This window comes from Hippopotamus amphibius, chromosome 3, assembly GCF_030028045.1.
Source record: "Hippopotamus amphibius kiboko isolate mHipAmp2 chromosome 3, mHipAmp2.hap2, whole genome shotgun sequence".
Lineage (NCBI taxonomy): Eukaryota > Metazoa > Chordata > Mammalia > Artiodactyla > Hippopotamidae > Hippopotamus > Hippopotamus amphibius.
In genome coordinates this window covers 124,293,383-124,320,521 of record NC_080188.1, presented here as the reverse complement: position 1 = coordinate 124,320,521, position 27,139 = coordinate 124,293,383, and the positions used below count along the sequence as shown (strand labels likewise).

The window sequence follows — 27,139 nt, the reverse complement described above, 5'->3', positions numbered from 1 at the left end:
CATAATATCCCAGGCATTGCCTATCACTTTCCAATCACTTTTGGTTACTGAAACTCAACCCTGTTTAGCACTGACCATTCATGGCTGTTGACATCACAAATAGAAAGAGAAGCAGACATATTTACTTCCTGGTGGTGGAACACATTGCCTCTCATGAAATCCTCTTGAAGAAAAAGCCATCTGATCTGAATTTGATTAAGCCTCTAGTCTTAACCACCAGCTTACAGGAACACAGGGTACAAATGATCATCCTGAACAACAGTTGAAAAATTCAGACCCTGGAAGACATTACAGGACCAATGGCCTAGTTTTTTCAATTAAACACTTAGAAGGGAAAAAAAAGGTGGATGAGAAACCTATAAGATCAGAAGTTGGCAAACTTTTCCTGTAAAGGGCCAGAGAGTAAATATTTTAGGCTTTGAAGGCCATGAAGTCTCAGATGCCACAGCAACTATGTGGCCCTGATCTTGTAGTGGGAAAGTTGCATAGATAAGATGTAAACAATGGGCATGGTTGTGTTCAAATAAAACTTTATGGACGCTGAAAGTTGAATTTCATATAATTTTCACATGACACAATTTAAAAAAAAATTTTCTAAACCATTTAACCATATATAAAACCAATCTTAGCACTTGCACCGTACAAAAATGGGCACTGGGTGGTAGTTCGTGGGTGGTTTGCTGCCTCCTGCTTTAGTTAAAAGGAAGTATGAGGCACATCAACCAATTCTAACTTATGGCTTTATTTGGATTTTGGTTCAAACGAAAAAGAGTTAACGTACAAGCAGTCAGGGAGATGTGAACACTGACTGGCTATTTGATGACGTGGAAGTGCTAAAATGTTTTAAAATGTGCTAACAGTATTGTGGTCATCTTTATTTCTCATCTTTTAGAAATATGTAGCGATATATTTACAGATGAAAGAATACGGCATCAGCCATGTGCTCCAAAATAATCTGGGTGTAGAGGAAGTGGGTGGAGGATATAGATGAACCAAGTCTGGCCATGTGCTGATAACTGGAGAAGCTGGGTGAAAGGTAAATGAGGACCCATTATTCTGTTTCCTCTACTTTTATTTGTGTGTGAACATTTCCATAATAAAAACTGAAAAAACCACAGTAAACCAAAACCAAAATCAACCAAACAAAAACCAAAAATCCAAAAACTACAACTCAATCAGTACACAGCTTCCCTCCCCACCCCCTCCTTTTATTTTGGCTACGCCGCATGACATGGCATGTGGGATCTTAGCTCCCTGACCAGGGATCGAACCTGCATCCCCAGCATTGGAAGCATGGAGCCTTAACCGCTGGACCACCAGGGCAGTCCCAGCTTTTGATCTCCTATCCTATTTGCCGGGGAGGAGATACATGGCTTAAAGGCCTGGAAGTGCAGGAGCAGTCTGCTCCTGTGTGCACCATCCCACTGCAGTACCCTGGATGAAAGGGGAGGTGGGAACTACTGCAGTTAGGGGCAGGGACAAGGAACAAAGTTGACAGATCCCAGACAAGCCATGGGGGCCATCACAGACTCCTTCTAGCTCTGGGCAGTTCTTGTTCTAGTGCTGGGGACCTTGGTAGAAATAGTGCACAGGCAACGTTCTTTTACTCCAACACTCTCTGCCATGGAGGACTCCCACAGAGAGGCACCTGCATCTCCCTCTGGGCCCTTCCAGAAGTAGGAGCCCATCCTCCCCCAGCCGTCTGCCCAGGCTGGCTGCCTGAACAGCCCTGTGGCTCTTGTTCCTCCACTTCAGCTCCTTCATGTGATACCATAGGAGCCTCTGAGGTCCTCATCTGGGCACCATGAAAGCCAGGATTTAATCACCCACACACACTCACTATAGGAACTTCAAAGGACTATATTTTAGGAAGAAGAAAGATGACCTCAGAGGGAAGGTTTGTGATGCAAGAAGGAACAGTGAGCAAATGCAGTGGCAAATGTACAGGCAAATCTGAGCAAATGTCTGTATAATATAATAATGGTAATAATAATAATGATAATAATGTGAATTTGCGGTTAAAAAAAGGGCAGAACTAAAATAGCATGGAAGGGGCAGATGGGAGAGAAAACGTTGCAAAGTCCTCACATTATTTCAGAGGGGTGTTTCGGATATTACTTTTAGACTTTGAGCATGAATGTTAAAATTTCAGGGGCAAAAAATGAAAGAATAGAGTATAAACTTCCAAATGAATAGAGAGAAAAATGTAATACATACCCAAGATCAGATCTGTATGAAGAATATTATGAAACTTCATTGAAAGACATTAAAGAAGTCCTAACAAATAGAGAGGTATATAATAGATTGGAAGACAATTTTGTAAAGACGTCAAAATTGCCAAATTGATTTATGGATTCAGTATAACGTCAATCAAAATACCAACAGAATATTTTGAGCAACTTGACAAGCTAATTTTGAAATATTTATGAAAGGGCGAAAGATCAAGAATAGTCAAGAAACTCCTGAGGAAGAATGAGGAGGGGGAATCTGAAGTTAGCCATATATTAAGATTTATCATAAAGGTATAGTAATTAAGATTGTATGATAGTAGCACAAAGACAGACACATTTGCCAGTGGAGCAAAATAGAGTCAATGATATTCCTGGTCATTCACAAAAGCCTGACACATGACAGAGGTGGCCTTGCTCATCACCTCTGTCATGAGGGGAAGGAGAAACTATCAGTAAGTGATGCTGAGATGAATGATTATTCATGTGGGAAAAAATCAAATTGGATCTCTGCCTCACACATACACAAAAATCAATTCCAGACTGACTGAATGAAAAAGACAACATTTAAAAACTTCTACAAGAAAATACAGGAGAATATTTTTCTGACTTCAGGGCAAGGAAGGACTTCATGAAAAGATACAGAATTCTTTGTTTTGACCACAAAACAAAAAATTGGTAAATTCTACTTCCTTAAAGTCCCTGATTTCTCTTCATCAAAAGACTTCATAAAGAGAGTGAAAAGACAAGCCAGGAACTGGAAGAAAATATGTGTAAACAAATACAATGGACTAAAGATGAGTATCGAGGATATATAAACAGCTCCTACAAATCAGTAAAAGGCAACTCCAAGGAAAAACGGGCAAAAGACACGAATAGTTACTTTTAAAAAGAAGAAGTCTAAATGGCCAATAAATACATATAAAGGTCTCAATCTTATTAGTGATCAGTTAAATGCATATTAAAAAACTTCAATGAAATACTATTTTACATCCACTCACCTGGAAAAATTAAGTAAGATAATACTAAGTGTTGCTGAAGATGCAAATCAACAAGAATCCTTACATTGCTGGTGGAAGTGAAATTGGTCCCACCAATTGGGAAAATGTTTCAGTGTTCTGTTGTGAAGTGGAACATTTTCATACCTTCCTAGCTATTAAATCCTATAGACTCTCTTGCATGCATACACCAGGACACAATTTGGGTTCTTTTCAATAGTTTTCTAAATCCAAATTAGAAAAAAACCTAAAAAACCAAAACTAACCAAACCAAACAAACAAACAAAAACAAGTGAGTGGTTTTATGACCAGATCCAGTAAAGTGTGGTCTATTCACATAATGGAATATTTTCCAGCAGGGGAAACAAATTACAGATCATACAGAAATGTGTATGTATTATAGAGACAACTTTAAAAGAAGCAGATTGCAGAAGATAACACAGCGTGATACAATATTTATAAGCTTCAAATAAGCAAAATGACACAACGTGTTAGGAATACAAAGAAGAGATTTTTAAAAAGTTTTGAAAAGCAAGGGCATGATAGATGGGAGACTGGTGACCTCTGGGGGCTGGGGGCTGGGGGTGGGGAGGAGGCAGGGAGATGGGATGAGGGAAGAACACTCAGGTAGGAGGAGCATCCGTGCTAGGTATGTTGTGGTTCTTACCTAGGACAGTGTATTCATGGGTGGTAATTTTATTATCATGTTTAATAACTACATGTATTCCATGTACAGTAAAACCTTGGATTTCGAGTAACTTGTTCTGTGAGTGTTCCGCAAGACGAGCAAACATTTCTACTAAATTTTAACTTGATAAATGAGCGATGTCTTGCAATATGAGGAGTACGTGATGCCGAACGTCACATGATCACAATGGAGCCAATGGAGCCGACCACCAAAGAACTGATGGATCTGAATCACGAGCAACAGCAAGAGGTTATGGAGGAGATCTCACCTGCAGAGGAGGAGGAGAAAAAGGTGGAGCAATCCCTCACTTCAAATGAGATTAGGGAGATGTGTAAAATGTGGGAAACTGCAAAATTTTGTAGAAAAGCACCACCCCAATAAGGCTATTGCAGTGCAAGCGACCAATCTGTTTAATGACAATGCAATGTCACATTTCTTCGAAATCCTCAAAAGCAGGCAAAAGCAAGTGTCATTGGATAGGTTCCTTGTTAAAGTTGCACACACAAAAAAAGATTCCATTCAGCCAATAAATGGCAGTGATTCCGTTAGTGATAGTGAAACTCGTCCTACACCATAACCCTCCTCTCTCCTCTCCCTCACACCAGCCATGAAGGTTTTAAAAGGTAAGTTCAGGTTAATTTGTTTATTTTTCTTTATATTTTGTATTTTCTTTATTATTTTGTATTATATTACAGTATTATAATCATTTTTATATGAATATTTTTGGGTTGTGGAAGGAATCATCTGTTTCCATTATTTCTTATGGGGCAATTCCCTTTGATATACAAGTGCTTTGGATTACAAGCATGTTTCCGGAATGAATTATGCTCACAAACCAAGGCTTTACTGTATTCTTTTGTATATATATTACATATTATGTATATAATTGAAATAAAAACATATAAAAGATTATCTATGGACCGATCAATCGATCTCGTCTGAATCCCCCAAGATTTTGACTCCTGAGTGTACCTCCCCAAGCCCTCCTAACCTGGCCTCAACCCCTATCTCCATATGTCGCTCCTCTCTCTGCTCCATGGACCTTCAGTTTCTCCAGCTGCATCAGATGCCACTGAGTCTTACAGAAACTCTTCTGTCACTTTCCACCCCATAGCCTCGTATGCCGCCTTTCCCTGCCCTTCCTCTCAAAGCGCCCTACGCTCCCTACCCCGCCCCACCCGGCATGTTCCTGAGCCTCCCAGCGCCCCCAGCAGCGCCGGCTGTGTTCGGGCACGTGCTCCCCGTGCCCGCGCTCCCCTGGCCCCGCGCGCTCTGGCCGCGCGCCCCCGCCGTTGGCCGCGCGCCCGCGCGCCCGCTCGGCGCCCCGCCACCCTCCCCGCGCGCAGGTCCTCACCGCGCAGCGCCCAGCGCCCTGGACCCGGGGCCGCGCCCACTGCGAACTGGCCTGGCGCGTCGCGCCCTGCGAGGCCCGGGGACCTGTGGGGCGGCAGCAGCGGGATGGGCCTGAGCCCCGCCGCCCGGGGTGAGTGCGAGAACCGCCTCCCTAGGTTCCCCGCGCCCCGCCTCAGGCCCGCCTGGAGAACCGCGAGTACACGACCGAGAGACACCCAGCCTGCTGCCCCCGGACGTTCAGCTGGGCCGCAGTCGAGTCGCCGCGGGAGTGGGGCTCCTCCCTACCGAGGCACCACGCCCGTGCCTGGAACCTTCTGGGGTCGTTCTGCAGGTCCCAGCAGGCTGTCGGACCCCCAGAAAGGTCACCGTGGTTTCTTTCAATCCTCCTTCTCGAAGATAATTTGTTCGTTGTGCAAAATGCTTGTTAACCGAAATGAGTGAATATTTAGGAATGATCTTTGGTTATTAACGTAATCGAAGCGAGTCAGGCATCCAGTGACTCTCCTGAGTATTTATCTTCCTGCTGTATTTCGGGTGGAAATAGGACAGACGTGGGTGCTGCCCGGCAGGTAGAGTTAAGAATAGCTCTAGCTCCGCAGAAGCTTCTACCATTGGGTTTAGCCCCAAGCTTTCTGCCATCAGGGACAGCGGCATTCCCGATTCTGTACCCAGAAGTTCCAAAGTCTCTCTTCCCGGGAGGAACTGAGCCCTCTCCAGAATGGTGTCACAACCGCCTTCATCCCAAAGTTTATGGAGGACCAACCAGGTGCCAGGCTCGGTTCTAGACAAGACGGGCTCCCACCTTTGCATAGCTGTCAAGTTGCTCGCTCCAACCCTCCTTTCATGAGTTTCACGCCCCATAGAAGGCAGTTGTGGTTTAAGTATTCAATAACATTTTTCCGCCTTTGAATTAGAAGAATCTGTGGCATCTCAAGCGTTGGTCCAGCTCTTGCCCAAGCAGCCACAGCAGGGGACGTTAGAACAGGGCAGAAGCAGCGTCCAGCAGGGGTAAGATTCTTTCTCTGTATGGAGGGACTTGGTCTTTGAGTGGTTGGAAGGCTTTTGAAGAACCGACTTTGATGACAGTTTTGTAAAACGAATCCTTAGCTGGCTTTCGCGTGAACCAGCCTACCGCTCACGAAGGCTGGTGTGCTGCTGGTAATAACAGCCGAGGAACAGTCTTGGGACCCAAAGGTGGGAGGCTGTCGTGTAGCAGTTTCTAGCCTCAAGGCCATTCTGCGGACCCCTGAGAACTGAATCGCTTTCCAAGAGGGCTTACCAAATTTTGCCAGCTGGTCTCGGTAACTAATGAATGATGCAACCTTCTTGACAATGTCTACAATTCACTTTCATTAAAACATGATGGTTACCTCTATTTAAAATTCTGAGAGCTGAAAGTTTGGAGACGAGCAATACCAAAAATGAGGGGTCCACCCCACCCCCGCTCCCATATACTGTACTTTTGGAGAAGAGTTAAAATTTGGGGAAGGTAAAGAAAATGCCATTTTGGGGTGGGTAATGTACTAGATATGTACATATGCTTTCTCATTTAACCTCCTTGACAACTCTGTGAGAAAAATATTAGCATCTCTATTTTATAGACAGAGGTTCAGACAGACTAGTATACTAGCTCAAGGTTGGACAGCAAGTATCAGAGCCAGGATTCAAACCCAGGTCTTTGTGGTCCCCATATATTTCATTCTACTTTTCTACCCCCAAAGCATATTCCTGCCTTCAGTTTTAGTCCTCTCCTGTAACACTTTGTTTTGAGGGACAAAATATGCTGATTTCTTTCACGTTACTTGCGGTTACACTGTTGTCAACAAGATTTCTCAGAAATATGGAGCTGGTTATTGGAAGAAACAGCTCAAGAGTTCAGGGAGCTTGCCTCTGGCCAGGAGGACTGGGAGGGGAAAGGAAAGAGCAGAGGACTGTTGCATTTCCTTATAAGTCATTATGTACAGTTACCATTTTTAAAATGCTCTGTCCAAGTATCACTTTGATAAATATTTAAAAAGAGTTGTTAGAGGAGGGAAAAGCCCCTGAAAGCTGCCCATTGCTATCATTAGCATTTTAAACAATTGTCTGAAAAGCAGAAAACAGCCATTATTTTGTATGACAGCTAATGGCATCGCAGAAACAAGCTTAGGGGTGGGAGGCGGGGGTGGTGGTGGATGGGGTCGGAATGTTTCTTAGCATCTCAAAACTGAAAGAAGATATCTTAAAATGCTAAATATGAAGTAATACAGAATTTCCAAAAATTGTGAGATAGCGCTTTTTCTATTAACTACATGATTACAAAATTCATTTAGGGAGAAGCCCCTGGAGTCCACACCCGACCAGAAGAGAGCAGAGTGGAATTCAACCCCGAAGCCTAGGAGTGCGGGCTGGTTGATAAAGCAGGAGGCGGAGGTGGGTATCGCGGGAATTCTCAGACCAGGCATATCTTTAACTTCCTGGCGACTTCTCTACATGATATTGTAGTCTATTTTATTTATACTGTGATAGGTCGAATTGCACACTGGTTTGGGATGTTGTTTATGCCTTTTAAATTTTTTAAAAATAGCTTTATGGAGTTGTTTATTGAGCTTTATTTGAGGTATAACTGACATACAATAAACTGCATGTATTCAGAATATACAGTTGGATATGTTTTGACATATCTATTCAGCCATGAAACCATCACCACGATCAAGATAACGAACATCTCCATCACTCCCAAAACTTTCTTTGTTCCCCTCTGTAAACCCCTCCCTCTTCCCATTCCCATCCCCAGGCAACAGCTGATGTGATTTCTGTCACTGTGCATTAGTTTGCATTTTCTAGAGGATGGTTTAAATGGAATCATATTGTACGTGCTCTTTTTTGTCTGTCTCCTTTTACATAATTTCACATAATTATTTCAAGTTATATCCGTGTTGTTGCAGGTTATCAATAGTTTATTCCTTTTTGTTATTGAGCAGTATTTCATTGTATGGATAGACCATTATTTATCTGTTCACCCTTTGATGGGCATTTGGGTTGTTTCCAGTGTTTCACTGTTACAAATAAAGCTGCTATGAACGTTTGTGTGCAAGTCCTTGTATAGACATATGTTTTCTCTTGGGTGAATACCTAGGAATATGGTAGGTATATGTTTAACTTACTGTCTTCCAAAGTGGTTGTGCCATTTTACATTCCCAAATTCCTCCATGTCCCCATCAGCACTTGGTATGGTCAGTCTCTTTAACTTTAGCTATCCTAAAGGGTATGTAGGTATCCCATTGCGGTTGTAATTTGCATTTCCCTAATGGCTAATGGTGTCGAACATCTTTGCATGTGTTTATTTGCTTTCTACATATTTATATATTCTTTGGTGAAGTGTCCAAATCTTTTGCCTGTTTTTTTTTTCTCTTGTTTTATCTGCTTGAGAGTTCTTAAGAAATTCTGTATACAGGTACAAAAGAAGTTTATCATCACTTGCAATATTCTTTCTCTGTGGCTTGTGTTTTCATGTTCTTAACAGTATGTTTTGAAGAACAAAAGATTTTAACTTTGATGAAGTCCAATTTATAAGGTTTCCTTTTATGAATTGTGTGTTTGGTGTTGTATCTGAGAAATCTTCACCTAAACCAAGGTCACAAAGGTTTCCTCCTCTTTCTTCTAGATATTTTAAAGTTTCAGTTTTTACGTTTAGTTGTTACATGTTACATTTACCATCTTTGATACATTTTGAGTTGATTTTTGTATATGGCATGAGGTATAGATCGAAGTTTATTTTTTTTCCTTGTGGATATCCAGTTATTCCAGTGCCATTTGTAGAAAAAACTGTCCTTTTCCCACTGGGTTGTCTTTGCACCTTGTAAAACAACAGTTATCCATTTACTAGAGGGTCCCTTTCTGGACTATTTTGTTCCATCAACCCTGTTTGTCTGTTGTAAGGCCAATGCCACACTATCTTGATTACTGTAGCTTTGTAATAACTCTTGAAGTCAAGAATGTTAGCCCTCCAGTTCTGTTCTTTTTTTTTTTTAAAGTTGTTTTGGCTATCTTAGGTTCTATAAAAAGCCTGCTGAGATTTTAATTGGAATCACATCAAATCTTTAAGAGAACTGGCATCTTAACAGTATTGCCTCTGGACTCATGACCATGGTGTTCTATTTATTTAGGTCTTATTTAATTTCTCTCAGCAGTGTTTTGTAAATTTCAGCTTCAGCTCTTGCACATCTTTTTGAAAGTATTTCATAATTTTTGATACTATTTAAATGGCATTTTAGAAAATTTAAAGTTTCAATTTTGAGAATTTAAAGTGAAAAAAATATCAATTTCTGATTATGTATTGCTAGTAATTGGATATACAATTGACTTTTGTCAGGATACTTAGAGAAGGGTACTTATCTTGTGTCCTTAACCTTATTTACTGGAGTAAGAAGTAATTAAAGTTTAACGGGATCATAAGGGTGGGGCCCTAATCTGATAGGATTAGTGCCCTTATAAGAAGGAACACCATCGAGCTCACTCTCTCTCTCTCCACACACAAAGACGTAGTCATAGTCAGGTGGGAGTGCCCTGGTGGTGTTGCAGTTAGGATTCGTGCTTTTGCTGCTGTGGCCAGGGTTCAGTCCCTGGCTGGGGAACTGAGATCTTGTAAGGCGTAGTCTTGTGAGCTTGCAGTGGGGTGGCAGCTGCCTACAAGCCAAGAGAAGAGGCCTCAGAGTGAAACCAGCTATGTCGGCACCTTGGTCTTGGACTCCCCAGCCTCCAGAACTGTGAGAAAATAAAGTTTCCTTGTTTAAGCCACCTAGTATGTGGTATTTTGTTATGGTAGCCCAAACAGACCAATACGTGTCTTCTGGTCAGAAAGGCCCTCCCTGACCCCTCTATGGGAAGGCCTGCTCCTCCTCAGGGGCTCTTGATCTCGGCCCCTCCTACTTTTTCAGGACCCTTTGCTGCTGACTAATCTCTCTTCTGCCTTCAACATCTCCCTTCCACCAGAGCCTCACCACCAGCGCTCACATGGCCATGGTCTTTCCTGTCTTGAAAATGCCCTCCCTGGACCCCTGTTTCTGTCCATTTCCCATCTGGTGCCCCTCCTCCTTCAGTCCTATCCTGAAGGACTCCTCTGCCCTCGTGGTCTCCTGTCTATAGCTCATGTCAGAAAGACCTCCACCTCCACTACAATGGGGTCCCTTTCTTATTCTACAGCCTCATCCTCTACAGCCTCATCTGAACTTCTCTCCCCACATATTCAGCCATGCTAAACCTTCCCGCCCAAGAGTCTTTTGTCCTGCCCCTGCCTGGAATGACCCTCCAGATGGTCACACAGTTTTCTTCCTCGTGCATTTATTTTCTCAGCCTAAATCTTACCTCCTTATAGAGGTCTTTCCTGCCTGTGGGGCCCAGAGTGTGTCCACAGTCATCCTCTACCACACCACCCCTTTCAGTTGGATTATAGCATTTTTTTTATGACTGGATGTTTTCCTGTTTATCTATTTATCTGTTTTCTCTCATTAGAATATAAACTCTGTCAGTGTGGGCACTGTTTCTTCCTTGTTCACTGATCCCCGTCGCCTATAATAGTACTTGGCAAATAGTACATATTTGGTAAATACTTGTTGAAGAATAAGTGAACAAGGGATTTTGGTTGCAAAATAGAAAACCAGCTTTAGCTAGTATAAGTCAAGAAGAGATTTTTTTTTTTTTAATTGGAAGGTTACTGGGGTAACTTAGAGTCAGGGAGGATGTACTCTCAGAACCTGGGCAGAGCTGGGTTCTTTAGAGACTGGAACCAGAATCTGGGGCCCTGCTGCTGTCAGGGGATCCTCTCTATCTGGCCACCTCTTCTCTTGGTTTCTCTCAGGTCAATGGCCTCATTTTCCTCTACATCAAGCAGCTTCCTCCATGCAGTTTGGGGAAGGGAGGCCCAGCTTAGCAACCCCAGAGGAAATAGAGAGCATCTCTTCCCTTGACTTATATACAAAAAAAAAAAAAAAAAAATCCTAAAAACAGGCAAACAAACCCCAGCCAACCAACCAACTACCCCCCCCCCCCCCCCCACCAAGCTCATAGATACAGAGTACAAATTGGTGGTTGCCTGAGGCGGTGGTGGGGGGTGGGCAAAATGGGTGAAGGGAGTCAAATGGCACAAATGTTCAGTTATAAAATAAATGTCATGGGGGTGTAATGTACAGCATGGCGGCTATAGTTAAGAATACTGTATTGCATATTTGAAAGTTGCTAAAAGGGTAAATCTTAAAAGTTCTCATCACAGGGCAAAACAAACTCCATAACTTTGTATGGTGATGGATGTTAACTAGACTTATTGTGGTGACCATTTTGCAATATATACAAATGTCAAATCATTATGTTGGATGCCTGAAACTAATATAAGATTGTATGTCAATTACACCTCAATAATAATAAAAAAAATTCCAAGGGAAAGATTCCAATTGGCCCACGTCGAAAGGGTGCAATGATTGGCATCTCCACTAGGATCACAGGGATGGGGAGGAAGGGAGACATAACCAAAGAGAAATGAGAAGGCTGCTCTCAGAAGAATCCAAACCATCTACCATGGCTACACTCCACACATATGGTGCTAAAGTAGTCTTAGCATTCCATCATATCACCCCATTTATTGCCTTAATAGCACTCATCACATTATACAGTCATTTTGCTTATTGAGCAAAAGAGGGCAGAGCTCTTGTCAGCCATATTCACTGCTCTATTCCCAATGCTTAAGCTGGTAGGTGCTTGATAAATATTTGTTGATTGAATATATGAAGGGAGAATTTCTGAGAGGAGAATAAAACCATCATATTCACTGCAAGGGATCAGAAAAAAATTCACCACGATAGCTTCATAACAGTGTAATTAGGAGTGAGGCACTCCATTGGGGGATATAATAATCTTTCGACATCTGTAAAATGTTCTTTTGTAAAGACCAACATCTTTGCTCGCTCGGAAGTTCTACTGAGAGTGTGTTGAACAGCCTGTAAGCGGCAGAGTTGGGATCTGAACCAGGTCTCCTAACAACAAACGCTACCTTCTTTCTATGACTTTGTAGCTGCCTACCATTCAAGCTCACATGCTCTCTTTTGTGTCATGTCAGCGTCTGAGGCTTCAGGTTTTATCTCTCAGATATCATCTGGGTTAGGGTCTGAGCTGAAAGGGAAGTTCCTAATATCTGTATCATGGTGATTTTCTTCTGCTCCTAGCTTCCCATGTCTGCTCCAGTGCCTGGTGAGTGACTAATCCAAGAGTCAGTGTGTTTGAGAAACAGTCTAGGGACTTCACATTTTTACTCCCATGAATTCAAAATAATGCTCTTACTTTGTGGTTTTGCTCCTGCCTCCCTGCCACATGCTGCAGGCAGGAACAAGTCCTCCACCCACTTCCCTGCACCACCCCTGTCAGAATTGTAAGACCTTCAGAAACTGTTATCATCCAGGGGCCTTATGAAAGACTGGTTTTTCTAAACAGGTGCCTATTTCTGGGAGAAGGGCAAGAGGTGGGTTGCCAGCCTGTGCAAAGGAAATAAATAGCAGATGGATGGAGGATTTTGAAGTGACATCTTATTCCAAAGAGGAAAAAAGCGGCAGAGAAAGCTAAATCTGGATTTGAAGATTGTAGCATCAGCTGGGACTGGAGGTCGCCCTGGAGGATACAGACTTGTTTCCTGAGGTTCATGAAATGCTGGGAACAGGGGAAAGTCAAGGAGAAAGGAAGGGTAGGACCTTGGAAAAGCTCCCAATACAACTGCAACCTTGGCTGCTATTAGGGTCACCTGGGGAGCTCTTAAAACTCTGGTTCCCAGGCATACTCCAGGTCAATCTTAATTTTGAAAAGCTCCGCAGGTGATTTCCATGTGCAACGAAGGCTGAGACCCACAGCTCAATACAATCGATTTATAGTGGGAGAAACTTCAGCAAGAGAGCAGGTAACTCTAGGTGACTGATAGGTCTGTTGTGAATCCCATTCCATTTTTCACCCCATCCAGTAGCAATATTGCAGGCGGAGAGTATTAACCAAAGAAAACTCCTTAAAATTCTAAAGTCCATCCCCTACCCCCAACTCCAAAACCTTCTGTTTCCTGTGCCACAAAGCTTGTTCAACATCCTTGATGACCAGCACGTGGATTTCTTTCAAGTTTTTCTTTTTTTTCCCTGGCTTAGACTAGCATCTCAGTGAATGGTGCTATCTTCCTACCGGCAGTTATTCCAGGAAAAACCAGCAAGGATAGGGATTCTGCTTTCCAGATGAGCAGGCTAGTTTGGGGCGCCCTCTAGTGGGGGGATCAGTTGCCATTGTATTTTCTCTTTAAGGCAGGTGGAGCTGGTTTGGTGGAACCCTGGTTCCGGTCCTAGCTCTGCCACTGACTTGCCTAGGACCTTGAACAAAGCTTCGTCTTTCTTGGCCTCCATTCCTTCCACGTAATATCGATGAGTAGATGGTCTGCTTTTTGCGCATACAAATTCATTCTGTCAAGTGCGCAGGACTTCTGGAGTGGCTAACTGAGGATCTCAGAAAATCTCCCCAAATAGCAAAAATAAAACTGGACAAAACTGTCAAAGACAACCATTTAAAGACTCTGGAACTTGACCAAAGACATATAATAAAATGATACGTGTTGAATCAAGAGTCTACTGAATCTTGGACTCTCAGAACAACGGAGATCTGTAGTCTCTTAGTAAGCCCCCACCCCCCACCTCCCCAGCTCTGTGGTGGGGAAGTTGTACCTGGGTGGGTGGGACATGCCAGGAGGACTGGCAGTGGCAGCAGAGGGAAACTTTATTTGGAGCAGAGTGTGGAAAATTCCATGCCCAGGGGCGTTGTTGTTGAAAACGATACTTATCTTAGCGACAAACATCACAGAAGGCCAAAATTGCAGCTAGCCTGAGGTTGCAATTCTGGTTGGGACAAGCGACGGACTAACAGAGCAGCTAGAAATTTAATATGGAGACCAGATAGCGAGATAGCTAAAGAGGGTCTAGAAAAGCTGCTGGTCTGGAAGGGGTGCACTAGGCTGCACACACATTTGGGAGAGACTGGAGGGGCCTGCGTGAGTCTCTAGTTCCTGGAAGAACATGAGGCCTTATGAATGCACAAAGTAACAGCTGGGACAAGAGTTTTAAACTTTAGCACCTTGAATGAATTCTCCAAACCACACCGAGCTCTATAGGCAGAGTGATGCCTTATTGGCCCAAGACGTGGCTCATCCTCTGATCAGTCACTGGCTGATCATTAAGTTATGCCAGGCTTAAAAAAAGAGCAAGAAAAAAAAAAAAAAAAAACTGAAGCAGATACACCCATGGTTGCTTGCTGTGAGAGAAACAGAATTAACCCAGGCAAGCCTCTAAACAAACAAACGAACAAACACACAAACAGCAGCAACCACCAGCCCTGGGGGGAGAATCAGAATCCAAACAACCCAAAAAGAGAAAATACGAAGAGAAAATCTTGAAAGCAATGAGAGAAAAAAGACTCACCATGTGCAAGAGAATCACAATAAAACTGATAGCTGGCTTTTCATCAGAAATGATGGAGGCCAGAAAGCAGTGGGATGGCATGTGAAAAGTGCCGAAAGAAAAAAAGCTATCAACCAGAAATCTTATGTCCAGTAAACTAGCTTTCAAAAATGAAGGTGGAGTAAAGGTAGTCTCAGATAAATGAAGACTGATAGAATATGTTGCTAGAAGACTTGCCTTGAAAGGAATAGCAAAGAAAGTTCTTCAGGCTGAAAGGAAGCCACACCAAATAGTAACTAATCCACATCAAGAAATACAAACCACCTGTAAAGGTAATTACATAGATTATTATTATAAAAGAGTATAAATGTATATTTTAGCTTTTATTCTACCTAATTTTAAGGACAATCAAATTAAACAGTAATTATAAAATTCTATTATTGGTCTTCTAACATGCAAAGATGTAATAAATATGACAATAATAGCACAAGGGAAGGAGGCCAAAGTGGAGCTTATATTGGATCAAGGGCAGGACTCCAGACAGTAACTCAAATCAACATGGAGAAAGTGACTCAATTAAAAAAAAAAAGTCCAGAAAAGGCAGAGATCATCTGACTCAATCATATAAGACCCAGTTTTATGCCACCTACAGGAGGCACACTTTAGATTCAAGGTCATAAACAGGTTGGAAATAAAAAGATATAAAATGGTGCAAGCAGAACCACAGCTGGAGTGATTATACCAATATCAGAACAAATAGACTTTAAGAGAAGTATTATTAGGAAAAAAGAGAAACAGTTTACAATGATAAAAAGTTAACTCATCAAGAAGATATAACAATTTTAAACATATACAGGTAATTCCCTGGTGGTGCAGTGGTTAAGAATCCGCCTGCCAATGCAGGGGGCATGGGTTTGAGCCCTGGTATGGGAAGATCCCACATGCCGAGGAGCAACTAAACCTGTGTGCCACAACTACTGAGCCTGTGCTCTAGAGCCCACGTGCCACAACTATTGAAGCCCGTGCACCTAGAGCCCGTGTTCTGCAACACTAGAAGCCACCACAATGAGAAGCCTGCACACTGCAATGAAGAGTAGTCCCAGCTCACTGCAACTGAAGAAAGCCTGTGCAAAGCAACGAAGACCCAACACAGCCAAAAAATAATAAAGTTCTTTAAAAACAAACAAACACATACACACCTAACAACATAACCCCCAGATTCATGAAGCAAAAGCTGATAGAATTGAAGAGAGAAATAGGCAATTCAGAAATACTAGTTGGGGGACTTAAATACTCCACTCAATGCTGGATAGAACAACTAGAAAGAAAGCCAGTGAGCAGTTAGAAGTTCTGAACAATGTTAACCAGCTTGACCTAACTGACGTTTACAGAATAGTCCACTCAACCATAGCAGAATACATATTCTCCTTAAGCAGACATGACTATTCCCCAGGATAGGCCATATTCTAGGCCATAAAGTGAGTCTCAGCAAATTTAAAGGGATTGAAATCATACAAAATATTTTTTTGTTCACATGAAATTAAATTAGAAATTAATAACCATGAAATTTGGGAAATCCGTAAATATTTGGAAATTAAAAAACATACTTTGAAATAACCCATGGGTAAAAGAAAAAATAGAGAAATTAGAAGATATTTTGAGTTGAATGAAAATGAAAACAGAACATATCAAGTTTTATGAGATTCAGTTAAAGCAGTGCTTAGAAGAAAATTTAATATAGGCCCTAAATGCCCATGTTAAAGAAGAAGGGGAAACTTCCCTGGCAGTCCAGTGGTTAAGATGGACCAATGCACGGGGTGTGGGTTTGATCCCTGGTCAGGGAGCTAGGATCCCACGTGCCTCATGGCCGAAAAAGCGAAGCATAAAAAACAGAAGCAATATTGTGACAAATTCAACAAACACTTTGAAAATGGTCCACATCAAAAAAATCTTAGAAAAAAAAGGAAGATTTCAAATCAATAATTCAAGTTCCTACCTTAATAAGCTGGAAAAAGGGAAGCAAACTAAATCCAAAGCAAGAAGAAGGAAGGAAATAATAAGTATTGGAGCAGAAATCAATGAAATAGAAAACAGAAATAGAGAAAATCCATGAAGCCATATGTTGGTTCTTTGAGAAGACAGACAAAATCGACAAAACTTTAGCTATGTTCATTGACCAAGAAAAAGAGAAAGCTCAAGTTACCAAAATCAAGAATGAAAGAAGGCGCTCACTACCAATCTTACAGAAATTAAAAGGATAATAAAGGAATACTATGAATAACTTTATGTTAACAAATTAGAACACGTACATTAAATGAACAAACTCATAGAAAGACAAATTACAAAACTGACTCAGGAATACCTAGAAAATCAGTACAGACCTATGACAAGTAAACTGAATTAGTAAATAAAAATCTTTTCACAAGGAAAAACTCAGGCCCAGAGGGCTTCACTTGAGAATTCTACTATACATTTAAAGAAGAAAAATTCTAAAAATAGAGGGGAGAATGCTTCCCAACTCATTCTGTGAGGCCAGTGTTACCTGAATACTAAAGTCAGGCAAAGAAGAGAACTACAGACTAATATCCCTTATGAATGTAGATGTAAAAGTCCTCCACAAAATAACAGCAAACTGAATTCAGCAACATATAAAAAGGATTATACATTATTACTAAATGAAATTTATCCCAAGAATGAAAGTTTGGTTTTACAATCCAGCCCAAAGCCAGAACCTGCAGGAGAGCGCCTTCCTCTTGCACTGTCTCTCCAGCGCCCTCTATTGAGAAAGCTCGCATGGTGCTTGGTTTCAAGGAGAAATGCTTACAGGAGCTCCATCACTTATCACAGGGGATGTATACATATGGAGCCGTGCATTTGGAGCTGGCGCTGTCAGCCTTGGTGGCTTTGATAATGAAGATGGTAGCTGGAGCAGGCGGGTCCCTTGGTCCTTTGTGTGGAGAGAGCTTTCTGCAGCCTGGGTTTCTGTAAAGTGATGAAAGGCAGTATCTTCAGGTTGAGCAGTAGCTCATCTCCAAACAGAGTCTCTGGGGTTCCTTGGGCATGTGAAGTCTATTTTATTTCATTTCATTTCATTTCATTTCATTTTAATTGAATTTTATTTTTTTCCATCATAGGGTAAACCAAGACCCAGGCCTGGAGACCTGATTGAGATTTTTCGGATTGGCTACGAGCACTGGGCCATCTATGTGGAAGATGATTGTGTGGTCCACCTGGCTCCCCCAAGTAGGAGTGGATACTCTATTGAAGTATTGATACTGAAGTTAGCAAAGTAAAAAGAAGGACAGCTAATTATTGTGTTCCCCAGCTGCTGTCTTACTTTAGTGATTAAACACTCGAAGCATGACTGAACTTTAACGTACTGTGTGGTAGAGTTTGGTCTCTGTCCACCAAAACCACTGAGTGTCTAGCCCTAAGGCTGATGCACATGTAAAGAGCATCCCCAAGTTCCCTGACCACCAAGATCACCCTTTCTTTTAAAATAGAAACTTGTAAGAACAGGAGCCTCCATTTTGTAATGACAGCAGTTCCATATCCTTCTTCTATTTCTGAAGATTCCTCGGGAGGAGTATAGATACTCACACATTCTGATTGTCACTTGCTTCCTCTTGTCCCCAAATGCTGCTTCTGGCTTCCTGGTCACCTTTGGCACCCCCACCTTCACCTTGTCTTCCTACTTTTCCAACCTATCCCAGGCTGCTCCACCCTCAGTGTGGACACCATTCTCCTTTCATTGCAGCATTAACACAGGGCTGAAATTAAATGGGTGACTAATTAAATGTCAGTGGAGATTTGATGGGGGCAGAAGTGGTGATAGTGGAAGATTATAGCACAGAATGTGAAACAGCTTAAAACTGGACATCTAGACCCACAGGGCACATCGTGGCCTCAGGAGATGGGAGAAGGGGAGGTGGGGGTTCCTCTGTGTAATCTTTGATGCCTATGGGATTTTGCCTCCTGGGCAAGTACTGTCTGTTCAAGATTAGATTACAGAAGGGTGCTGGTACCAAATGCCCGTGGCCACACCTTGTTCACGGCTCTCATCCCTGCATCCTGTCCCCCTGCGCTGGCCCAGCCTCTCAGCTGGCTGAGATCTTCGCACGGAACAGAGTCCCTCTCCCCTTGCTCTGCTTCCCGGCCCCCTCCACTCACACCCTTCCCACTTCCTGTATGGATGCCGACGTGAAGAACGAAAAATTGCTTCACGTTGCGTTCATCTCCATCTCTCCTTTCCAGACCAAGTCCAGGAGCCTTCCTCTCGTATAACCAAAGAGTTGTACAAGTTAGCAGTTAATGTCCCCACCCTCCCCATCAGATCTTCCTCTAAAAATGAATTCTGCCATCTTTGTTCCTGAGAGCCAAATGCCCACTGTCAGCTTTTGTAAAATCAGCAGCTAGTCTTCAAATACTTTAAATATTTAGGAAAGGAATGTCGACTTAAAAAAAAAAAAGCACAACGTGAGAGTTGCGAGTTAAGTTTTCTTTGGGGCAAAATGAGGACTGCAGCCCAGGAGACAGCATTTCAGATAGCTCTGAGAAACTGCTCCAGAGAGGTAGGGGGGAAGGTCAGTATATATGTTGATTTTGGTGAAGGGGGAGTACATGCAATCGCACACATATTTTTTTTTGCAGGAGGTCTCTGCTAGTCATGAGGAGTAGTCATCACCATGAAGGATTGTAGTGTTTTTCTAGATTTGAGGAGATACAAGAACTGGGCTCATGAAATCGGCTCCTGAAAATATCTAACTATTTGAAGACCTGTTCTGCCAGTTTTTCCCAGAGCACAGAGTGCCTCATTTCAGCTCTCCACCCTGAACTCCTTTCAAGGGGGTGTTGAAAATCAGCAACTGCAGGAGCACGTGATTTAATCCTTACAGAGGTAGATGGCGAGTGCCAAGTGTAGCTGGCAGGAACAAGGGACACTTCTTGCTCTTAGACAACTTATGTAAGGGGAGGGTTCCCACGTTTGCATATCCATATCGTTGTAGCAGAAAAACAGTCCTGGTATTAAAGTAGCACCCACCTGGCCTTGGGCAGGTTCCAGACCTTCTCTGAGGCTTTCTTTCCTCTAAGGACTGAATATGATAATATAGCAGCTTTCAAATGTGTCTTTTTTTGAAGCCGTGGAACCCTAATTTCAAACAAACTCTCAGTGAGAATCCTAGTACTTGAGAGAAAGGCAGAGTGGCTCTGGGTGGAAGCTGGTTGGAGTGGGTCTGCGTGGCCTCACCTGCACCCCTGCAGTGGCGGCAGAGGGGGGGCCTCTCGTGGAACCACATGACAGCCCCTGACCGAGGAGCTGCCTCTTACATGTAAGGGTGATTGTCACACGTTTGTGAAGATGACTGAAGTCTGGTTAGGAAAGCCAGACTCCAGTCCTAGGGCTTGCTCAGGTCAGTACATGGAATGGAGTCCGGGGCCACATGGAAAGGTACTTCTAGAGCTTGATGAGAAAGAGATGGGGGGGAGTTGAAAGTGGGGGGTGCAGAAAGCGGGGCGGAAGGCTTCTTGGGGAAGCTGGCCCTCTGCAGTTCATTTGGTCCAACTCCTCATCCTCTGCTGTGCCTTTTAGTGACAGTGAAACAGGGGTCGCAAGAGAAGCCGCTGACCCAGCGCCTGGAGTGAGGCGGTGCTCAGCCCCGCTGCCCCTTGCAGCTTCCAGCTTTGTCTTGTCTTTGGCCCCTAGGTGAGGAATTTGAGGTCGGCAGCATCACTTCCATCTTCAGCAGCCGGGCCGTGGTGAAATACAGTCGTCTGGAGGACGTGCTGCACGGCTGCTCCTGGAAGGTCAACAACAAGCTGGATGGGACGTACCTGCCGCTGCCCGTGGACAAGATCATCCAGCGGACGAAAAAGATGGTCAACAAGATAGTGCAGTACAACCTGATCGAGGGGAACTGCGAGCACTTTGTCAACGACCTGAGATACGGCGTGCCCAGGAGCCAGCAGGTGTGGCGCCCGGCCCCCGACTCCCCTCTCCCGACTCCCCCCTCCCACCCCCGGCTCTGACGCGGGATCTCGGGGTTTGAGGCCGCATCAGGAGTCCAAACAGTGTTTTCATATTACTTGCTGTGCTCCTGGGGCCTTACCGTTGCTACAGGACGGCTCAGGAGGTGTTTTCACCTCTACTGACCCACGGAGGAGTAGAGGGGCCACGGGGCTGCATAGTGAGAGCGCCGGCTGGAGTCCCGGCTCCGCCACTTAAACCAGCTGTGGTCTCCTCGGTCAAATCATCTTATTTCTGAGACCGGTCTCTTCTTTTACTAAATGGGGGTAAACTGAGGTAGATACTCAGTGCTGAAGCTGCAGGGCTGGCCCACAGACGTGTTTTATTTGGATGACCAGGATTTTTTTTTTTTTTTTTTGATTTGAATGACTTGCCAACGTTTAAGAATATAGAGATTTTATATAAAAAGATCTGGATTCCCAGCCTCTTTTGAATAATCAATTGATCAGGCCACTGTGCTCTCCTTCCAGCTTGCTGATACTCTGTGGGCCCAGTAGGGGCTCCCCCTTTATATGGGATGTGTCCCCTACCAGCGCCACCCACATTACCTGCCTGGCCTGTGGGCATTTGGGTTTGCCATCCCCTCCCCCCCCAATATGGTGATAAAATAAATGTGGTACAATACACATGAAAAAGCTTTGGAAGCCTAAATTCCTGTGAGAATTTGAGCTGCTCTTGTTACTATTCGGGCCTTACTAAACCCCCATGAGCTGAGAGGAGGAAGTGTTTATTGTTGCCTTTTTAACAGATTAAAAAAATCAAAGAGTAAAAGCGGAATGTAATTTTTCTGTTTTCTTTCCTATATTTCTTATGTTCTCTTAACCGATAGGCCTTGAATCCCAACGCTGGTCTCTCTACTGTTGCTCTCCTGTCTCTCAGTGACGGTTAGCAAGCCTCCCACCCACCTGCTCCCCACTCCACTGTCTGCATCTTCCCCCTTCCTACTCTGCCTCCTCTCCCAGCCTGCATTCTATTCTCGTGAGACCTTGCTCTGGTGCTCAGAGCTTGGTGGGCTCTGGTGTGAGGGACCTCCCGTATCATGAACATTTGTGCATGGAAAGAAGACCCCAGGGAGCAAGGGGGTTATAGGAGGTCCTGCTAAGGGGCCTGGGCTTGGCGTTCATGAGACCCAAGCCCAGATCTGTGTGGATACTGTTCACTGTGTGACTTTGTCCAAATGAGTTACCCTCCCCAGCTCCCAGAGTCCCTGTATATAGAATAAGGGACTCAGTGCCTGTACTCCTCTGAGCCCTATGTTAGAGGCAGGCCCTGGGCTGAAGGACTCTGAGAGAGAAAGGGGACTAGGAGCCCTGGATGCCTCTTGGGGGAAAGGGCTCGCGCCTGCCTCCGATGTCCGTCTCGGGCCATCCTTGCTTCTCCAGCTCTCTCGCAGCTCTAGGATCTTTGGGAATATAGCTTAGCTTCCCCTTAGGCAGGTGAGTTCCTGAAGGGGTGCGGTGAGGCAGGGGTGGGGCAGGGTGAGAGCCTGGGAGCCTCACCAAGGATCCTATGAACTGGTCTCCTTTGCAGGTAGAGCATGTGCTGATGGAGGGAGCGAAGGCTGCAGGGGCGGTGCTTTCAGCAGTGGTGGACAGCATAAGGCCCAAACCAGTGACAGCCTGAAGGCGCTAAAAACCCCAGGCAGAGGAAGAGCTACTGATGTCGGCGAAGAGAACGGGCCTCCTTCCCTCCCCTGCCTTCCTCTCTCCATGGCCCTGTGTAAGAAAATTGTGAGCTTCTGGAAGAATCTAGAATGTACCCAATTTCCCCTCCAGAAATACATCCAATATATGTGCTCATGGACCCCTGGACTCTCAGGGCAGGAAGAACCTAATATGTGTCATGCATCAATTAGGCGCCAGGCACTGTGCTAGGCATTTCACATACTTCATTTTAGTCTCTTTGTAGGAAGGGGCCTTACTTAGGGCCTTACTTACTTCTTGGGCTGAACCTAGTCTGTGATGCATGAAACATCCTGGAAATCTCTGCTGAACGTGTCCAGGAATGAAGTACTCTTTTCAGGAGTTCTTTCTGTTGCCCTTTCAGGCCCACAGTGTGGTGCAGGGGCAGAGGCCTTTTAGGAAACCTGTAATCGCTGCTCAGGATCGACTGTGCCCTCATCCAGGAGCACCTTTCCCAAGAAATATTTTCTTTTAAAAATTACACAACCAGCTTTATTCTTTGTTTTAAACATTTATTTTTTATTGAAGTAAAGGTGAATTATGATGTTATGTTAATTACTGCTGTACAGCAAAGTGACTCTGTTATACATATATATATATACATTCTTTTTCGTGTGCTTTTCCATGATGGTTTATCACAGGATATTGAATATAGTTCCCTTTGCTATACAGTAGGACCTTGTTGTTTATCCATAGGTTTATTCTTTACTGTCTAAAAAAATCTCCCAACTTGAAGTTTAATCCATGAGACCATTTATCTTGCTTTTCTGCTTCATAAGCACCAGGAAATTAGAAATTTCTGCCTTCGCTGACTTCAGAGGAATACAGAAGATAATTTAGCCAATGGACTTTGGTGTGAATGAAGGAGAGAAAGGGAGTACCCACTGTTGGAGGGGAGATCCCAAGGGAAAGTCATCTGAATTCAAATGTTTCTGAGATGTTAAACACTGGCCTCTTGTTTGTGTTCTATTTCATTTTATTTTATTTTATTTTATTTTATTTTATTTTATTTTATTTTATTTTATTTTATTTTATTTTTAGTGTTTATTCCTTTTTGCTTTGGCGGAGGATGGATAGGTGAGAGCAGTGGTGGCATTGGTTTGTTTGGTGTGTCACAGGGAACAGAGAACACAAACATGTTGTGTTCCTTAACTGTAGGGAGGGAGGCCCAGTCTAGGTGACACATGGCCCAGTAGGTGCTACGCACAACCCGGATGTATTGCTTAATGATGAAAAGACGGACTCCGGGAAACCTTGAACAGCCTCTGCAGAGGTTATTGTGACAGCAAAGGGATCTGGTTTCGCTGGCCAGGAGTGGGAGATAAGGAGGAGAAAATATACCAGTCAGGCGTGCCAGCTGACACGAGGGGAATGAACCCCAGAGCTGGGGCAGCAAGCCAGACGCTGAGGGGAGAAAGGGACAGAGGAGACCCCCTAGTGACACTGGGAGCAGATAAGCTGCTTCCCAGTTTCCAGTTTTATGTTTCTGTCTTATGTTTATAATCCCCTTTTGTTATCTGCAAGCCTCCTACTTGCTGTGTTTGGGGGATAAAGGAAGGAGCCAGTGTTCATGGTTTGTAGCACCCAAGAGGGCTGCAGCTGTGGAGAGAAGAGCCCCAGGGACCCCCAGAGGGAGTCCATTGGAAGCAAGCAGACCAGGGATTCCATTTGGGGGTCCTCTGGAATCTTCTGGGACAGAACTGGATTTCCCTCAGTCAGGTGGGAGGGAGCTTGTTCAAAAAAGTAAAGATTTTAAAGGGAAGGATGACTCTTGATTCTCTTGATGACTGGGATTCTTTTTTTTTTTTTTTTTGATAGATAAGAATCAGATTTATTTAGAGAGAAACACACTCCACAGAGTGTGGGCCGTCTGGGAAGGCAAGAGGCGAGAGGCCTCGAAATATGGCGTGGTTAGTTTTTATGGGCTGGGTCATTTCACAGGCTAATGAGTGGGAGGGTTATTCCAACTATTTTGAGGAAGGGGCAGAGATTTCCAGGAGTTGGACCACCGCCCACTTTTCGGGACTTTATGGTTAGCCTCAGAACTGGACGACCAAGATTCTTACATCACACACAGTCAAGTGCAACACAAGGGGAGGGGGTGTTGGATACACGGCAGGCTGATGCTAAGAGACCATTCTGACCGCACACTATTCCTCCTGAAACTTCTTTTTATCACTTTAGCAGAACAATATGTGGTCACACAAACTCGAGGAAGGCTCTCCGAGCCACTCAAAATTCTGTTCTCTGGAAGCATCTGTTCCCAGTGCTCTTGAGGTCGACCAGCCCATCATCAGCTGGTCACACTCTGTAATGAGAAAGCAATTATTTGCGGACCCCATGATATTTCTTAGTGCAGAGAAAGTGGTGTGTCTTTTGTGTGTGTGTGTGTTTGATTATGGTGGGTATTAAAAAATATATACTCCATTTGCTGGGTTAAATATAAAAAGACTAACTTTCTTCTGTGTGTTTTCAGAAAGATTGCTTAAAGTTAAACGTCAAAGTTAAAGCATATGTGAGTTTGTAGCAACGTGGGGAGGGGTGCCTTGTAAATGAGTCACTTTGGGTTCTTCCACTTCTATCTCAAAAGAAGGGCATTTGAAAAAAAAATCGATTGAGGCCGCAGGTTCCTGGCCTTCCCATCTTAATGCAGGATGGCTCTCCTGACCTTTGCTCGATCCTGTGAGCCTTGCCCAGGGTGGCGGGGAGACGTCCTGAGTGGGGAAAACAAGGGCAGCCTGGCTTCAGTGGATTTTCCAGAGCAGTGGCTTCTGCCCTTTGCGTGAGCAGCAGAACCCTCCCTTCAGACGTAATATCCTTGAGCTGCTGGATGAGTGAAATGGGGAAAAATGGAGCAGCTCTGGGTGGGGCAGGACCCAGAACTTCACTCAGGCAGCCTGGGGGGCGTGTGCTAGACTGGAAACCCTGGCGGGTAGGCTCTGCCAACAGTTGATGGGAGTAAAGTAATAATAACAAGGACAGCAGTGACATACATGGAGCATTCATGCTGTTCTGGGCGCTTTTTTTTTTTTTTAATTTATAGTGAATTTTATTAAAAAAATTTTTTTAAATTTAATTTTTATTTTATATTGGGGTATGTTGATTTACAATGTTGTGTCAGTTTCAGAGGTACAGCAAAGTGGTTTAGTTATACAAATATGTGTATCTATTCTTTTTCAGATCCTTTTCCCATGTAGGTCATTACAGAGTATTGAGTAGAGTTCCCTGTGCTATACAGTAGGTCCTTGTTGATTATTTTATATATAGTGGTGTGTATATGTTAACTGCAGCCTCCTAGTTTATCCCTGCGCTGTTTGAAAGGCTTTTGGATGGCCTTCGGTCACCCCATGGCTCTATGGGTTCATTACCTCCATTACAGACTCTGTGGCCCCTGTGAACAAGTGGCACCAGCTCACCCAGCTTTACCCAGTGCTCTAACTGGGTAAATGTTTATAGCAGTCATGTCTCCACTTGGCAATATGAGGGCTTTAAGATCAAGAGCTGTTTTGTAATGAACCCAGAGAAAAATACAGGAGGAGGGTACTTACGGCCCGAAGATGCATAATGAAAAGGGCAATGTGGGCAGGGACAAAGGGCTCATCCTCCACGGGGCTCACAGCGGAGGCAGAATCAGCTGCATATTATCCTAATATCAGGCCTCGGCTGTTGGGTGAGTAGCAGTAGATTTTCATGAGTAGGATAAACTTTTGAGCTGATCTATGCTACCTTTGGGACAGAAAGTCCCTGCAGGATACAGACACTGTATTGTGATTACCCAAATGCAGTATCTCTCACACCTGAAGCAACAAGGTGTGTCCTCTGTACCGGGAGGTGGTGAAGAGAAAACTCAATCCCAGGAGAAACTAGGAATCCATGGAACGTCAGAACCTCTTAGGCGGGAATCAGCCTTCCAGGATTGACACTGAACAGAGCCACCCACCTGTGGCTGCGGCAGAGCTTGCCTGGACGCTGAAACCCATCAGGAGGGTGGCTGTGGTGTCTCAGGGAGCCCAGTCTGGCGTGCTGTAGCAGGAGCAGGCTTCAGCGCCATCTCGGCTCAGGCGGGTAAAGCAAGACATTTCAGTATGTCTCACTCACAAGCAGACGCTGAGGGTTCTGTTCTTGCATATGTCTGTGCCCTGTGGGTGGCTGTCCAGGGCAGCCCTGGGACGTCACAGGGCAATAGGAAAACAGTGCTTTAATAACTGCCAACAGGTCATTGATGCAACGGTCTTTTAGGGGCTCACACTCGGGACTTCTACTCCACAAGGCCAGGCTCCAGAAGGGTGGGGCAGGAGAGCCTCGCTGAGCCTTGTCTGTTTAAGAGCATTACCCAGACCCCAAGCACGAGGACCCAGCCAGATATAGAATATTAAGAAAAGGGTGGAAAGAAACATATTTGGCATGGGTGATCTGTCATCCTCCAAATACAGGGAAATAACCTGTTAGAGACGTCTTGAAGTCTTACCTCTCTGAATATTCCCTGAGTCACAGGTAGACCTGCGTTAGGACTCTCTTAGTTTCAAGGGACAGAACACTCAACGAAATCGCTTAAGCAAAGTGAGGAACTTACTGGTTTTAGTGACTGTCAAATTCTGGAAGAAAAAAGAGTACAGCTGGATTCAGGCCTTCATGACATCAGCTTCAAAATAACGTGATGGGCCGTCCTCCAGAACTGTGTGATTATCGTGGGTTAGGAAGTGAAGGAGTTGGGTGGGC

The 27,139-nt window shown here is 44.0% G+C and overlaps 1 protein-coding gene across 2 annotated transcripts; it reads left to right on the top strand.

Annotated features, from left to right (window-relative positions):
• The first annotated feature begins 5,313 nt into the window (after positions 1 to 5,313).
• On the top strand, positions 5,314 to 22,924 carry PLAAT5 (phospholipase A and acyltransferase 5). 2 transcript variants are annotated; one of them, XM_057729055.1, is made up of 6 exons: positions 5,314 to 5,628; positions 6,182 to 6,275; positions 7,580 to 7,679; positions 17,848 to 17,956; positions 20,418 to 20,680; positions 22,269 to 22,924. In XM_057729055.1, the coding sequence occupies exons 1-6, from the start codon at positions 5,373 to 5,375 to the stop codon at positions 22,359 to 22,361; spliced, it is 915 nt and encodes a 304-aa protein (XP_057585038.1). In that variant the 5' UTR covers positions 5,314 to 5,372; the 3' UTR covers positions 22,362 to 22,924. The 2 variants fall into 2 exon arrangements, with proteins under 2 accessions (XP_057585038.1, XP_057585039.1); XM_057729056.1 differs by having other exon boundaries at positions 5,373 to 5,523; positions 22,269 to 22,361.
• The last annotated feature ends 4,215 nt before the right edge of the window (positions 22,925 to 27,139 follow it).

Bases quoted from the DNA above. Each gene is read 5' to 3' on its own strand.
- PLAAT5 (XM_057729055.1), top strand. From the start codon at position 5,373: ATGGGCCTGAGCCCCGCCGCCCGGGGTGAGTGCGAGAACCGCCTCCCT. The intron at 6,276-7,579 runs GTAAGATTCTTT...AAATTCATTTAG, and splicing joins AGAAGCAGCGTCCAGCAGGG to GGAGAAGCCCCTGGAGTCCA. The intron at 7,680-17,847 runs GTGGGTATCGCG...TTTCCATCATAG, and splicing joins TGATAAAGCAGGAGGCGGAG to GGTAAACCAAGACCCAGGCC.